General features: G+C 35.9%; 1 protein-coding gene across 1 annotated transcript; it reads right to left on the minus strand.

Annotated features, from left to right (window-relative positions):
• Nucleotides 1-1036: 1036 nt before the first annotated feature.
• On the minus strand, nt 1037-14002 carry LOC144965087 (uncharacterized). Its single transcript, XM_078900008.1, has 4 exons — nt 13858-14002; nt 7086-7750; nt 4982-5039; nt 1037-3168 (listed from the first exon to the last, which is right to left on the minus strand). Exons 1-4 carry the CDS (start codon nt 13958-13960, stop codon nt 2915-2917), a joined length of 1080 nt encoding a protein of 359 aa, XP_078756134.1. The 5' UTR covers nt 13961-14002; the 3' UTR covers nt 1037-2914.
• Between the last annotated feature and the right edge of the window lie 296 nt (nt 14003-14298).

Here is a 14298-nt window from a genome sequence, read left to right on the forward strand (position 1 = left end):
GACACAGTAAGTACCTCCCTGCCCACTGTGGGAGGTCAGGAACCCCACCATTATACTGGGATAGAAGACACAGTAAGTACCTCCCTGCCCACTATGGGAGGACAGGAACCCCACTCAATATACTGGGATAGAAGACACAGTAAGTGCCTCCCTACCCAATATGGGAGGTCAGGAACCCCAACATAGAAGACACAATAAGTGCCTCCCTGCCCACTATGAGAGGTCAGGAACCCCACCCAGTGTACTGGGATAGAAGACACAGTAAGTGCCTCCCTGTCCACTATGGAAGGTCAGGAACCACACCCAGTCCAGTTCACTCGGACATAATGCCAGATTGATGAGAAGAGTCACATATCAAGAGTTAAAAAATGAATTTTGTGCTAAGATTAAATCAACATTTAACTTCATAAATTAAACTCAAATAGCTACATATATACCCTTCTTTTTTATACCACAAACTTCTCTCTCTCTCTCCTCTCATACTCGGCAAAAATTAGTATGACAGCTTCAAAACAGAAAAAAACCCCAATAAACACAGAATTTATAACTTCAAAACCCTACTTCAGCCAGCAACAAAAACTATAAAATCTATCTTAATCTTACAGAAAGTATTACAATTTTAATAATGAGCTGGAGAAGCGCTCTGAGCCCAAAATGTTCTGTGCTGAGTATTCAGTTCTATCTTGAAGCTGTAATATTCATTTTTTTTGTTCCATACTTTTTACAGCCCACAATGTCTAGCAACTCAGCATTCACACTAACATTCAGTTCAATACTTTTTATGTTCGTCAATGATACAACAGAAACAGTGCAACACATATTCCTCCTCCTCTACAGGTCAAAATAAAACTTTAGGTAAGGAATGTGTAAATTACCATAAAGGTGCGTGGGGGGGGGGGGGGGGGGGGGGTGTGCTCAGAGAAGGAGAGAGGGGGGAACTTTAGGCACCAGCTCATTAGAGTCAATTGACCCTCATCCCACCCCCCCCCCCCCCCCCCCCCCCCCCCCCCCCCCCCCCCCCCCCCCACCCTCTCTCTCTACCTAACATGTTCTTTTTAATGTGAATCAAATACGATTTCTCTTTCAAAACTTGTTTGTTTTTTTTAAAAGCTTTTTTGTTACGAAGGGTGTCAGGCTACACGTTAACAAAGGTTATGTTTTGACAGTCTGGCAATTGATTCCCCAATACACTCAGTGTAAGGGTTGATAGTTGGCAGTCTGCAGACCAATGATTGCGGGGTGAGGTGTGACGGGATGGATGGACCAAGTTTTTCAGCCAACTCATCTAGTGATATCCAATGCAGAGTCATGGTAGTGTTTAGCAGTTCCATTTAGTGATAACTTTGTAATGACTTATGCCAATCATAGACTTTACAAAGACAACCATCATGGTTAAGAGAGAGTGGTGATGTTGACAAAGTGAGAGTGAGAGAACTGAGGCAAGATATTCTTTGTTTTTAGGGTTTTACGGCGCTTGCAACACATTTATGTCAAATCAGCACCAATAAAAAGGAAGAAAATGGGATAGTTGAAAGTTCTAGACTTACAATTAAAGTACCCAAGAAAAAAGGAGGACAAAGAGGAATTGGCTCAAATAAAATAGGGAACAGATGTAGATTCCAAAGCACACCATCAGTGTACTTAGCTTGAGATCACCTAAATGTCTCATCCTGACACAAGCACAGGTCCTAACTAAGAGGAACACACTCAAATGTTTACAAATCATATATAGGTAAAACAAAAATAATACAATGCATAACAGAGAGATGATTTACAAGACAAAAAAATTTGACTGTTTCCCTCCCAACTAGGGTATCCGGCCATGGCCAGGACAAAACCAAGTAATTTCATTCCAAGACAAAGACAGAAATCATGTTGGAAAACAGATATAGATAGATAGAATACACAGTTAGTGCCTCCCTGCCCACTATGGGAAAGATGTTCTTTCTTTTCCTCTTAATATTTTTTTTTTAAGTTATGTTGTCAAATAAGCACATCAGTAGTTATATTCAGACGGACCTTTGTCTATTCATGCAGAGAATATGGAAAAAAACAAAACAAGAGTCTCACCAAAAGACAACATAGCCCATAAGGAATGGGCAGCACTGCCAAGAAAGAACTTCTAGTCTTATAATTGCAAATTTGACTTTTCATTATTGCATGGCTATAAGCATTTTCATTACCTTTATCAATGTGTAAAAAATTTCTGTGAAACTGTGAATGTTACATACCATGCTATTTGAGTTTATGTTGTTTTGGTTTTTTTTGCTACTGAAAAAGGCATGTAAAAGATAATCCTATAAGTAATCCCTAAATAAAATAGGAACTGTTAGACAAAGACATGGATAGACCACCATGCAGAAGTATTGTGTCGTTGTCTGCTTCCTGCATGTTTCACCCGACCACGACCATGGGAATGAGTGAGTGAGTGAGTTAAAATACTTTTTCTGAATGTTACATACAAACCGTGCTATTTGAGTTATGTAGGTTATATTTTTGTTTGGGGGAGGGGGGGTTGCTATTGATAAAAAAAGGCATTCAAAGGATAATCCAAAGTGAGCCTCATATAAGATAGGAACTGTTGGATAAAGAAACAGGTAGACCAGCACGGAGAACAATTGTGTCGTCTGCATTATTCCCTGATCACTGCCTGTCAGTCATAGGACAGAGTGAGTGAGTGAGTGAGTGAATTTATGACTGAACGGGTGAGTGAGTGAGTGAGTGAGTGATAACGCCTAGGATTGAAAGAAATAGAAACATATGTTGCACTGCATGTCTCTGGACTACCATAGACCATAATGCTGATAATAATAATAATAATAATAATAATAATAATAATAATAATAATAATAATAATAATAATAATAATAATAATAATAATAATAATAATAATGAAGTCAGCACAAATGCTGAATCATGGAACAAAGTTGGGGATGATAATCTGCTCGTGTTTCGGATGATGATTGGGATCTCCGGGAATCTGAAAGCAATCCACGGGAAAAACGTTCACAGTCTTGTTGTAGACGCTAAAACTGAAGTCTGTACATCCAAATAATTGGCTTTTGTGTAGGCCCAGTCTGTCCACCCGATAGGTCATGTTGAAAAAATGCACACATATATCCGCAACTTTTGGCTTGGATCCCATACAAAGTAATGGAGGTGCATCAGCTGGCAGTTAGAGAAATGAAATTTAAAAAAGGAAAACAAACGTTAGCTATTCATCTAATCTGGGGGTCCTACTAGTTGGTAGAGAATTCGCGTAACACACAAAGGGATCAAGATCGATCGGGTGCAGTCAAGATTTTTTCCTGCCCCCCCTATCTACCCAGCAGTGAATGGGTAGCTGAGCCTGTTAGATTTGGCGGAAAGTACACTGCGATGGACTAGCATCCTATCCAAAGGATAGCAAGCAATTGCTATTGTCCGTTTCATGCAATAGAAATTGGGATAAACTCCTGCTCCATGGACCCAATGGCTCTGATTGACTACTACTGCTACTAATTCGTCTAATCTGATGTCACTAGTGCTTCGCTGCATTATAAAATGTCTCAGATAATATGACCATATGACTCATGATTTCAATCTGCTGGTATGTTCGAATTTTGCAGTCTAGTGGTATAATAATAATAATAATAATAATAATAATAATAATAATAATAATAATAATAATAATGATAATAATAATAATAATAATAATAATCTTCATTGTCCGAAAAATGGCAATTTGTCATTTGGTTTACAATGTTTGAAATTAAAAATACAATACAAAGATAGATAGACAAAAATAAATGTTAAAAATAATGATATTTAAAAATCAAAATGATAAAGGATATAAAGGATATCTAAATGAAGATGACGTTTCATAACAGTTTCGAAAACCCAAACATACTCTCTCTTAAATGTACACCTCCACAGACCCCTACACACACACAGGCAGCAGCATAAAAGCTTGTAAAGTTGTAGAGGTATAACTTTCTCTAAAAGTTCTGTCCAATATTGATGTGTTTTGACACTTGACCTATGACCTGTTGGTCAAGGTTCAAATCCTTCTGTGTTACCACTGCAAAACTGAGTCTTTAAAAATGGCTCTTCACTCCCATCTTCTCATCATATCCAGATGTGAAATAAATACCCCGCCAGTTATAATGCTGCCTTTATCAATAGGAAAATATCTACTGAACGTCTGCCCTTCACAATCAGTGTTGGTCCTGGCTTGGGACCCTTTGAAAAGCCCTTTGAGACAATTGTTAGATATTTTTTGGTGCTATACAAGGGCTCATGTGTCTTTTATAATGAAACTGGTCTGCCAACAATAATAATGTAAAAAGTGGAATGAGAACTTTCAAAAATAAGGAATTTGAGGCAAAATCAGAGTTTGTGACCTTACTCTTACCTAGATTTTCATCTTTTAAGAGCTTATAATCAAATATCCAACATTCAGTCCAAATTCAAAAAGGATTGGTTTAGATCATACATAGAACCCAATGACAAAATGCTATCTCCTAAGAAAAAAAAAATAAACAAAATAAATTTTTGTTTAAATAATTACAATTAAATAAATAAATTAATTAATAATAATAATAATAATAATAATAATAATAATAATAATAATAATAATAATAATAATAATAATAATAATAATAATAATAACAACAACAATAAAAACCCTCGTACAGAATAAACTAGGCTGTGATTTTACAGCCACGCAACTGTCGCATACACCGAATAGTTGGCCCATTCCCGAGATTGCCAAACCAAAAAAAAACAAAAAAAAACAATAATAGTGAATGGATAATTGAGTCCAAATTCAAATCAACTGGAGAGTATTATATCACAAACCAGCATCCTACTCAAAGAGAAGCACTATTCCACATCATAGGAACAGGGAAGAAATCCAGCTCCATGTATTGTATTGTCAGAAGAAGAAGAAGAAAAAAAAAGAAAACAAAAAAGAAAAATATCCTTTTACTTTTTTTTTTACCTGAAATTGTCTCTCTGTGTACTTTGGCACCATCGAGACTAAAAGTCACATCAAGCTCCTGCAACAGGGGATAATGAGGAAAAATAGTTATAAACACTCAATGTTTTGTTTTGTTTTGTTTATTTTGGTCTTGGGGGGGGGGTGGATGTTTCATTCTGAATAAGGAGATTACTCGCTAAAAAAATTTAAAAAAAATAAGAAAGAGAGAGAGAGAGAGAGAGAGAGAGAGAGAGAGAGAGAGAGAGAGAGAGAGAGAGAGAGAGAGAGAGAGAGAGAGAGAGAGAGAGAGAGAGAAATAGAGTGAGAACAGAAAAAAAATGATTAGATATAAAAATTTGATTATTTTTTAACTTAGTATTCCAAAGCCAATTCTTTTCTGTGTTATCATATCTGTACATAAAGGTGTGTAACATAATGGTATTGAATGACATATTTTAAGTAGAGCGCAGCTTGTAATACTGCCATTACTGGTTTGTTTTGTTTGTTTTTTAAGGGTTTTACAGCACTTGCAACACATTTAGGTCATATCAGCGCCAATAAAAAGGAAGAAAATTGGATAGGAAAGACATTTTTGATGTACAATTAAAAGGGCTTGAAGAAAAAGCAAGACAAGGGGGAATTGGATCAAATAAGGAACAGATTTAGATTCCACAAGCACACTGATAGTTTGAGATCACCTAAAAGTCTTTTTGTTTGTTGTTTGTTGCTTTAGGTCTCTTCCAACACAATTGAGGTTATATGAGAGACCGCTGAAACAAAAAAACAAGCAATCTAACAAAAATAGTACAAATGTCAATCAAAATCATAACCTAAAGATATCATAAGCTAAATTATAAATAACCAAGAACAAACAGGCAGAAGATTTACAGAAAAAAAAATATCCCTGTCAAAAATACAATCACAAACCAAAGAAGCAGGATAGGCTAGTAAAGAGAAGAAGAAACGACATCACTATCGGATCGTACAAACATGCGAACATCATAGGTATATGATTCAAGGGTGATGCTCCCATCCAAACCTAAAAGTCTCAATCAGACACTAGCACTGGTCCGACTAAGAGGAATAAACTCAAATGTTTACAAATCATATGTTAAAAAAAAAAAAAATAACAGTACATTACAGAGAGATGAATTACAAGGAAAAAAAATATCATATCCAAACAATTTAACTATACATTCGATTGTTTCCCTCCAAGCTAAGGACTCCAGCCATTGTCAGGACAAAACCAAGTAATCACATTCCAAGACGAGGACAGAAAGCAATTGAAAAACAGACAGAGGGTGATAGAAGACACAGCAAGTACCTCCCTGCCCACTATGAGAGGTCAGGATCCCCACCCAGTTGCCATTGCTGGGACCACGGAATGAATACAAAAGCATGTCCTATTATAAGAGCAATAACTCTGCCAACCAGCTGTGGGGTTTGGAGTGTGTGCAGAGTTAAAACTAGAGGAACATGATGGGATAAACAATGGACAAATGGCAGCAGTCTCCAGTTTGCTTCAAAATTTGCAGCATAAAAGTCAAATTTTAAAAAAATCGATTGTATCTATGTTATGTACTTATAATGAGACCATATTTTAAGATATGCTTTGTATCAAAGTATGCGGTTGACGTTTGGTTCAGTTTGTATCTAGATATGTTGTTTACTTACTTTGTAATTGATTTCTGATTTGATTCGGAGTAAATTATGTTGTTTACTTGCCATTCAATCTGATTAATTTTTATTTTTATTTTTAATTTCTTCATTTGTTGTCTATCTAAAATGCAATTGGTTATTGATTTTGTTTTCTTTTGGTAATTGGAAAATCTAATTTAATTAACTTTAACTTGGCAAGCTGTCAAAGAAGGAAAATAGAAACCTTATTAATAAAAACAGGATTTTGTTGTTGTTGTTGCTGTGTATAGTCTTGACTTTATAAAGATTATTAAATTACAAAATGATATTTTCTAAATATGACATGAGCTAATTAACACAAATGCAAATCAAACCAATTGTTTCTAAAGGTGAGGAATTTGAAAGAAAAAAAAATGTGTACACACCCATAATTATAATTGTTATCAGAGAATGGGAAAATATACATTGAAAAATTAAGGATATTTACATGCGATTTGGACATAAACGTGAAGTTGGCACATGACTTGGTACTTAGGTGAAGCTGTTTATTGACGATTTGAACACAGCAAAAGCAATACAACTCCCAACAATCACAAAAACCCATCTTTATTGGCATTGACAGGCTAAAATTTGCTGTTCTATTCTTTGAACTAGTTAGGAAGGGTCCCCTTAAATCCAAAGGTTTTAAATTGTTGAAAAATGAAGTGTCTTTCATTATATTGCCAATATCCTCGAACGAAACAGTAAGGTTCCACTTTTCCTTAGCAAAAATAATGTTTTTGGAGTTATTTCTTATTTGCTTACTTCCTATAACACCCATTTGTTCTAGAGTTTTATTTTTAGCAATTTCAATCTTGACCGTTTCATTGGACAATTGTTTGCCTTCTGGTTTGATAACAATTTTCTCTTGGCTGTTCTCTCCTTGAACAGAAATTGTGACACGACGAGTAACCGATGGATCTTTATTCGTCAAGTTGACTTTTTTAATGATTTGCATTGTCTCTACAGGTTTCTCCCTATCTTTCCCCACTATAATAACAGCAGGAGTTTGTGGTTTAGGAGGCTCAACTAAAACATTCAGTTTTGGTGGGATAAACGAATCTGGTCTTGACTTGTTATAACTCAACTCAATGACAGGAGACGAAATTTCATCTGGTGATAAATGAGAAAAAAAGAAAAAGGAAAATATTACATAAATCAATCCCTGACTCATGAATTAATCAATAAAATAATTGTTACCATCCAGTTAAATCGGGGAGGTCCTTGAGGAGAAGTCAAGGCAACTTGCATACAAACTACTAATACTAAGAATATGTATCTATAAATAATATTTCAAGTATAGTTATGATCAACTTCAAAAGTTGATCACAATTTTACTTGAAATGTTTTATAAGTAGCTCCTTTTATGAAAAAGTTGAGCACTATTATTTCATGGTTTTTGTCTTTATAATTTATATTTATATATATATATATATATATATATATATATATATATATATATATATATATATATATATATATATATATATGTTCCTACAGCAATTCCATTGTAGACTTCAAGGAGTTTTCAAGAAGTTCCCAATGTGAATTATTTTAAATTCTAGGATTATAAACAAAGATTAATTTCCTTCGAAAGTTAGTTTCTCCACGAGTAGAGCAACTCAAATCATAGCAATGTAAGGTCCTCAAATTCACTTTTCTTCGACTTATGAAGATATCAATGAGTTTGATTGACCAATAAATTTCATGGTATTCAAACACTGCCGTTTTTCCTATTTTGTCTGCTATTTTTTTTGTTTTCAAGATCTGAAATCTCATTCACAGGTTTGGTCTCCTTCAAAAGTTTGTCTTTCTTCACTTTCAACACCTCTTGCTCCCCAGATTTATCCTCTCTCTCCCTCTTCCTCATTCTAATCTTTTCATCCTCCTTCTCCTCAAAGAATTGGCTGTAGGCAGCCGTTGACGAACTAATTGAGAAGAGCAGAGCTGGCGAAGGATCATCTTTTCCTCTACATTCTCTCCATTTCAGCCACATTTCCCTTATTCACAGAGTCACTAATGCCCACCTCCCAATGTTTCAAGTTGACCAGAGATGCCAACATAATATTTGGCTCACGTAAATTTCAGAAACAGTTCAGGAGAATTTCAATGCTTAAGCTGGAATTTCTGCATGCAAAATATAATTTATTGAGATCTATAATCATCCCAAAACCCCTTTTTTCAAATCAAGTAAATTTCCAAAACCAATTCATAATGACATATAAAATATTAAAATGAATGGTAGGGTTGGCGGTAATGATGATATGATGGTGGCTGTTGTAGTGGTGGCAGTAATGATAATAATGATGGTGTATATGGTTAAGATGGTTGCAGAAGTAGTGGTAATGATGATGAAGTAGTGATGACATTTGTAGTTGTAGTAATGGTAGTGGTGATGGTGATGATATGGTAGTGGTAGTTGTAGCAGAGGTGGTAATATTATTGATGTTTTGGAGGAGGTTGTAGTAGTGGTGGCAAGGATGATGTGGTAGTGATTGTTGTATTAATGGTGATAGTGTTGATGATGATACAGTAGTGGTTCAGGAAATAATGGTGATGATGATGACGGGTGGTGCTGGTTGTAGCAGTGGTAGTATGATGTGATGTCAATGACGTAGTGCTGGGTGATGCAGTAAAGGTGGTAGTGATGAAGATGATGTGGAGGTGGTTGTAATATTGGTGGTGCTTTGTGAAATGATGGTGTGGTGGTGGTTGTAGTAGTAGTGGCAGTGATGATGATGATGAAGATGATGATGATGATGATGATGATGAAGATGGTGATGATGATGACTACGATAATGATGATGATGATAATAATAATAATAATATTAATATTAATAATAATAATAATAATAATAATAATAATAATAATAATAATAATAATAATAATAATAATAATAATAATAATAATAATAATAATAATAATAATAATAATAATAATAATAACAAAGATGACTGTTTTCAATAAAATAAAAAATAATTTTTTAAAATTGTCCTCATTTGGGAGTTGAACCAGTTACCGTCAAGGCTAAAGTGTGTTTAACCACTACACCACAGAGTCACTACATGTGATATTCAATCTCATGTCCTTCTAGTGCTACTTCTATTTTATGGTTTTAAATTTTGGTCGGAATGTCATCAACACGTTTTATAATTTTGTATTAATAAAGACATCTATGGATGCCATAATAAGACTTTTGTGATCCTAATAGGATTCAATAGTCTGACATCACGTCCGCCCAGCAACGAGCAGCTTGGTTCTAAACAAAGAAAATCGGTATTGTTTATTCTTCATGCTGGCTAGAACGTTTTCACATGTCATGTGATCAGAATGTATAAAAGTCAAAACATGATCAGATTTATAATGTTTTTCTCCTCTGGATACACTTTTATGCTCATCGGAGAAGTATTTCATAAGGGCATCCTCCATTGTTCCGATAGTTTAGAACCAGTTACTAAGTTACTATGCGTCATGACGGGGGAAGTGACGTCATGACTGTTGAAGCCTATTGTACGATGACCATATATAGAAATACAGCAAGGATAACGAAAACTGTGGATTGCACTTGCACAACGGAGGTGGAGAAAAACTACCTGTTAAGATGCACCGTCATGTGGGCATTAGTACAGTAGCGAGGTCTCTACTTTGTTTACACTAGGACAGAGACTGAGTTGCCACCTGATAATTAGTAGATAGCAGTAAATAGCAGCTCTGGATTCGGAAATTACTTTTCCCCGGAACGGATTTAAAGAATAGGACAAATTTTCCAAATAAAACTTTTCTCTGGATAGGTTTATCTATGGAGTAATTTCCTGACTAAATTTATAATATTTTGCATTAGCCTCATTCTCTATGATTTGAGGATGAAGTATACTATGTTAGTCTCAGAACATGATACAAGAAACAGTCCTTCAGAGCTATTCGACTCATGTAGCTAGAGTTTATCCCGGTTTCTATAGCGCGAAATAGACAATAGCAATTGCTTGTTATCCTTTGGATAGGATGCTATTCTATCGCAAAGTGTTTCACCAGTTCCAACAGATCCAGCTACCCAATCGCTGCTGGGTGGATGGGAGAGGGAAGGGGGTGGGGGATCAGTAAAAATCTCGACTTCACCCGGGATTGATCTCAGCCCCTTTGCGTGTGAAGCGAATGTTCTATCATCTGAGCTATCGGGATATTTCCTAAGTAAATTTATAATATTTTGTATCAGATTCACTCCTTATGATGATTTGATGATGTAAACTATGTTAGTCTCAGAACATAATACAAGATGACTGAGCATTATTTATGAAACGCATTGAGCATGGCAAACCAGTAAAAATACACTAAGTAGAAAAGAAAATTAAATCATAAAAGAAATCTGGCCATCTTCTCCTGTAGTGATTATGAAAATTTGGCTATAATTTTTCATCCCTGGAAAAAATTCAGATAACAGATAAAAAAAAAAGTTGGAACACTTTACACTTTCACCACAGGCACTGGCATTGGTCTCTGTGTAAACAAGATAGCGGCAGGGACCTTGCTCCTGTACCAATGCCATCAACTGATGTGAAAAAAACCCACTATGATATCATTAATAAAGGTAAAATAAAATTTTTGTAGTGACTATTTCTTAGAACGCCAGGGAAATAAACTAGAAATCTATTTCTTCAAACAGTTTCCAGTTTTCATTCTCGAGATTTTTTATGTTGACCTATTTGCAAGAGTTCGGTGCCATCTTTCATCATTCTGCCATTTCTATGAGGATCGAGAGGAAGCATGCTCTAGAGCTAGATAATAAACCCTCCAAAAAAAACAAAACACGAATTTTTGAAACAAAGAAAAAAGGGAAGAATGAAAAAAGAAATTAAAATGAAAACAAACAAAAAAAGAAAATAAAAATTAATTTTGTGTTGGACGCCTGGCAACTTGCAATCTCTCCTCTGTTTTTACTTAATTTAACAGCAACAACAACATAAAAAAAAACACACACACACACAAAGATGAAGAAAAATACTGGCCCCTTCAACATAAAGGCTATTCGGATTGGAGCCTGTATAACCATATCCTCATTATACCGAGCATTTGGGGGAAAATAGAGTTCAGCATTAGTTTGCAGAGCATTTGAGAATTTGAATTAGATTAGAGTTCAAGTTCATTTCCCCAAGCGTTTGGAGAAATAGAGATCGCTTTTAGCCAGACATTTTTATGAGTAGTCCTACCCCCCCCCAAAAAAAAAAGGAAATGAAATTTCGAGACTAAGAGAAGATTGAAGAAAGAAAAAAATAAAAATTTAAATGAAAACTGATACTTTAAAAACAAATTAATTCAAAATTAAGCAAAATTTAAATAATTTTTGAATTAAACAACTGACAACTTGCAATATTTCTTCTGTCTTACCTTAACAACAACATCAACAAAAACAAATAAACAAACAATAATAAAAAAGAAGACAAAACTCGCCTCATCAACTTAAAGACTGACTATTTGGCATGAGTCTGTATAACCATAAATTCAAGAAAATAGAGTTCAGCATTATTTTGCCGAACATTCGAGAGTTTGAATTAGAATTCAAGTATAATTACGAGCGTTCCGAGACATAGAGTTCAAGTTTCTTTCTACAGTGCTCGGAGAAATAGAGTTCAACTTTATTTCCCGAATGTTCATAGAAATAGAGTTCCAAGTTTATTTCCCCAGACATTCAGAGAAATAGTTTATTTTCCCAAACGTTTGGAGAAATAGAGCCAGCCTAAAATTATACCATCAAAATATATTTTTTTCAAATTGTCAGAGTCCGAGTCTGCTGTTTGTTTGAACATGAACATCTGTTGGTATTCCCCTGCTAGGTGATGGCGGAAACCGCAAATTCAGTAAGTTGGTCAGTGGAACCGTCCAGATTGCCCACCACCATCACCAACAACAATACAATTAATGAATATAATCAACAACATTTTCAATTCATATTGATTATGATGGGAGACCTTCCATAAGCTACTACTTTACTTGGGATGTAGTAGCTTATGGAAGGTCTCCCCAGTGGTACGATCTTACTCTTTGCTTCGTACCCGAAAGTTCAATCACCTGCCGCTGGGTTGTGTGGCCTTGAGCAAGTCACCTCGCCCTAGCTTGCCAGGCTTTGATACCAGTAAGAGGAGACACTGGGTAGCTGCGAATCGACTTCGGTCGAGGAGCTGCCTAACGGCAAGTGCGTTACATCGGTGGGGTCTAACTTCCTGTCCAATATGTCCACGCTGTGGGCAAGAACCCGAGACGGCAGAGCATCTAGTCGAAAGGTGTGTTGTGACGATGCTACCAGGCGGGTTTGCGACGGTGCACGAATGCGGACCGGACTTTGCTGATTGGGTCGATCGTCATAACATAATAGTGTGAACCATAAGAGGCTGCTGCCCTAGCTCGGGAGACCTTCCATAAGCTACTACATCCCAAGTATTCTTGTTCTAGTAGGGGGTTTGGGAGGGGGGATACTTTTTTTTTTTAAGTCTCCCCCCTCCCAAACCCCCTACACTAGAACTTCTAGAAGGGGGTTTGGGAGGGGGGAGACTTTAAAAAAAAAAGTCCCCCCCCCCCTCCCAAACCCCCTTTAGAACATCGGAAGAAGACTTGGGATGTAGTAGCTTAAGATACTACTACATCCCAAGTATAAAAAAGTTAAAGTTAAAGTTAAAGGGAATTTTATTTTATTATAGAATCATATTACCGTATGGACGATGTTAATATTATATTATGATATGGTCGATTACTGTAACTTAAGTTCGAAAGTTAATTAAAGTATATTATAATAATAATAAAATAAAATAAATTCCCTTTATTCATCCCCAAGGGGAAATTTGTCTTTAGGGTCTATTTCAAGGAAAGACTGGAATAACCCAGGCGTCAGCCGCAGTGCAGCGCCGCAAAGTGAGCTAGGGCGAGGTGACTTGCTCACTCAAGGCCACACAACGCAGCGGTGGGTGATCGAACTCGGTACCTTTTGGGTACGAAGCAAAGACCGTATCGCTGAGCCACGCTGCCCAGTTTATCAAACAAAAGCATCTCCCATATTCCTCGTTAGTCACCACGAAAACAAAATCTAAAACAGTTCAAGTTCAAACCCAATTAAATTGGCGTTTTAGTTTTTAAAAAAAAAATTTTTTTTTTTTTTTGACTGCTGTGCCGTAAAAAAAATATATATATAAAAAGCATAGCACAAATGCAATTAAGACTTTTGATTTGTTACCTTGATTAAATATCCATGACAAGCTTATGAGAATAAAGAAAATAACAATAAAAACAAATAAACATCGCCTCTTGCGATTTAGAAAACGTCGCACATTCGCCATTGCTATTACTATTGTTGATATCGTCGGTTGTTTCTCTCGGCTCAGCTGGTCAATCATTTCTGACTTCACATTACAAGAGGAAGTTTGAAAATGTTCAAAACACTGAGCGAATCAATTCTTACACAAGAGCATAGAGGTCCGGGGTTTCCGCGAGACCGCGCCACATCTGTCTAATCAATATCAAGTGTCTGCGGAAAACGTTTCGCTTATATTATTTTGTCAAACCGATAATCTTCCGATCCGATTCGGATTCCCATTATAGAGTAGCAACAAAAGCATACAACGAAGACGACGACAACAACATTTAGTGCGAAAACCGAAGGCATCTCTGTTCAATC

The sequence above is a fragment of the Berghia stephanieae genome, chromosome 2, assembly GCF_034508935.2.
Source record: "Berghia stephanieae isolate SIO BIC M18660-M18661 chromosome 2, UCSD_Bste_1.3, whole genome shotgun sequence".
In the NCBI taxonomy this organism is placed as follows: Eukaryota; Metazoa; Mollusca; class Gastropoda; order Nudibranchia; family Aeolidiidae; genus Berghia; species Berghia stephanieae.

Bases quoted from the DNA above. Each gene is read 5' to 3' on its own strand.
- LOC144965087 (XM_078900008.1), bottom strand. From the start codon at position 13,960: ATGGCGAATGTGCGACGTTTTCTAAATCGCAAGAGGCGATGTTTATTT. The intron at 7,751-13,857 runs GTAACAAATCAA...ATTTATCACCAG, and splicing joins GTCATGGATATTTAATCAAG to ATGAAATTTCGTCTCCTGTC. The intron at 5,040-7,085 runs GTAAATATCCTT...CCCCTGTTGCAG, and splicing joins CGTTTATGTCCAAATCGCAT to GAGCTTGATGTGACTTTTAG.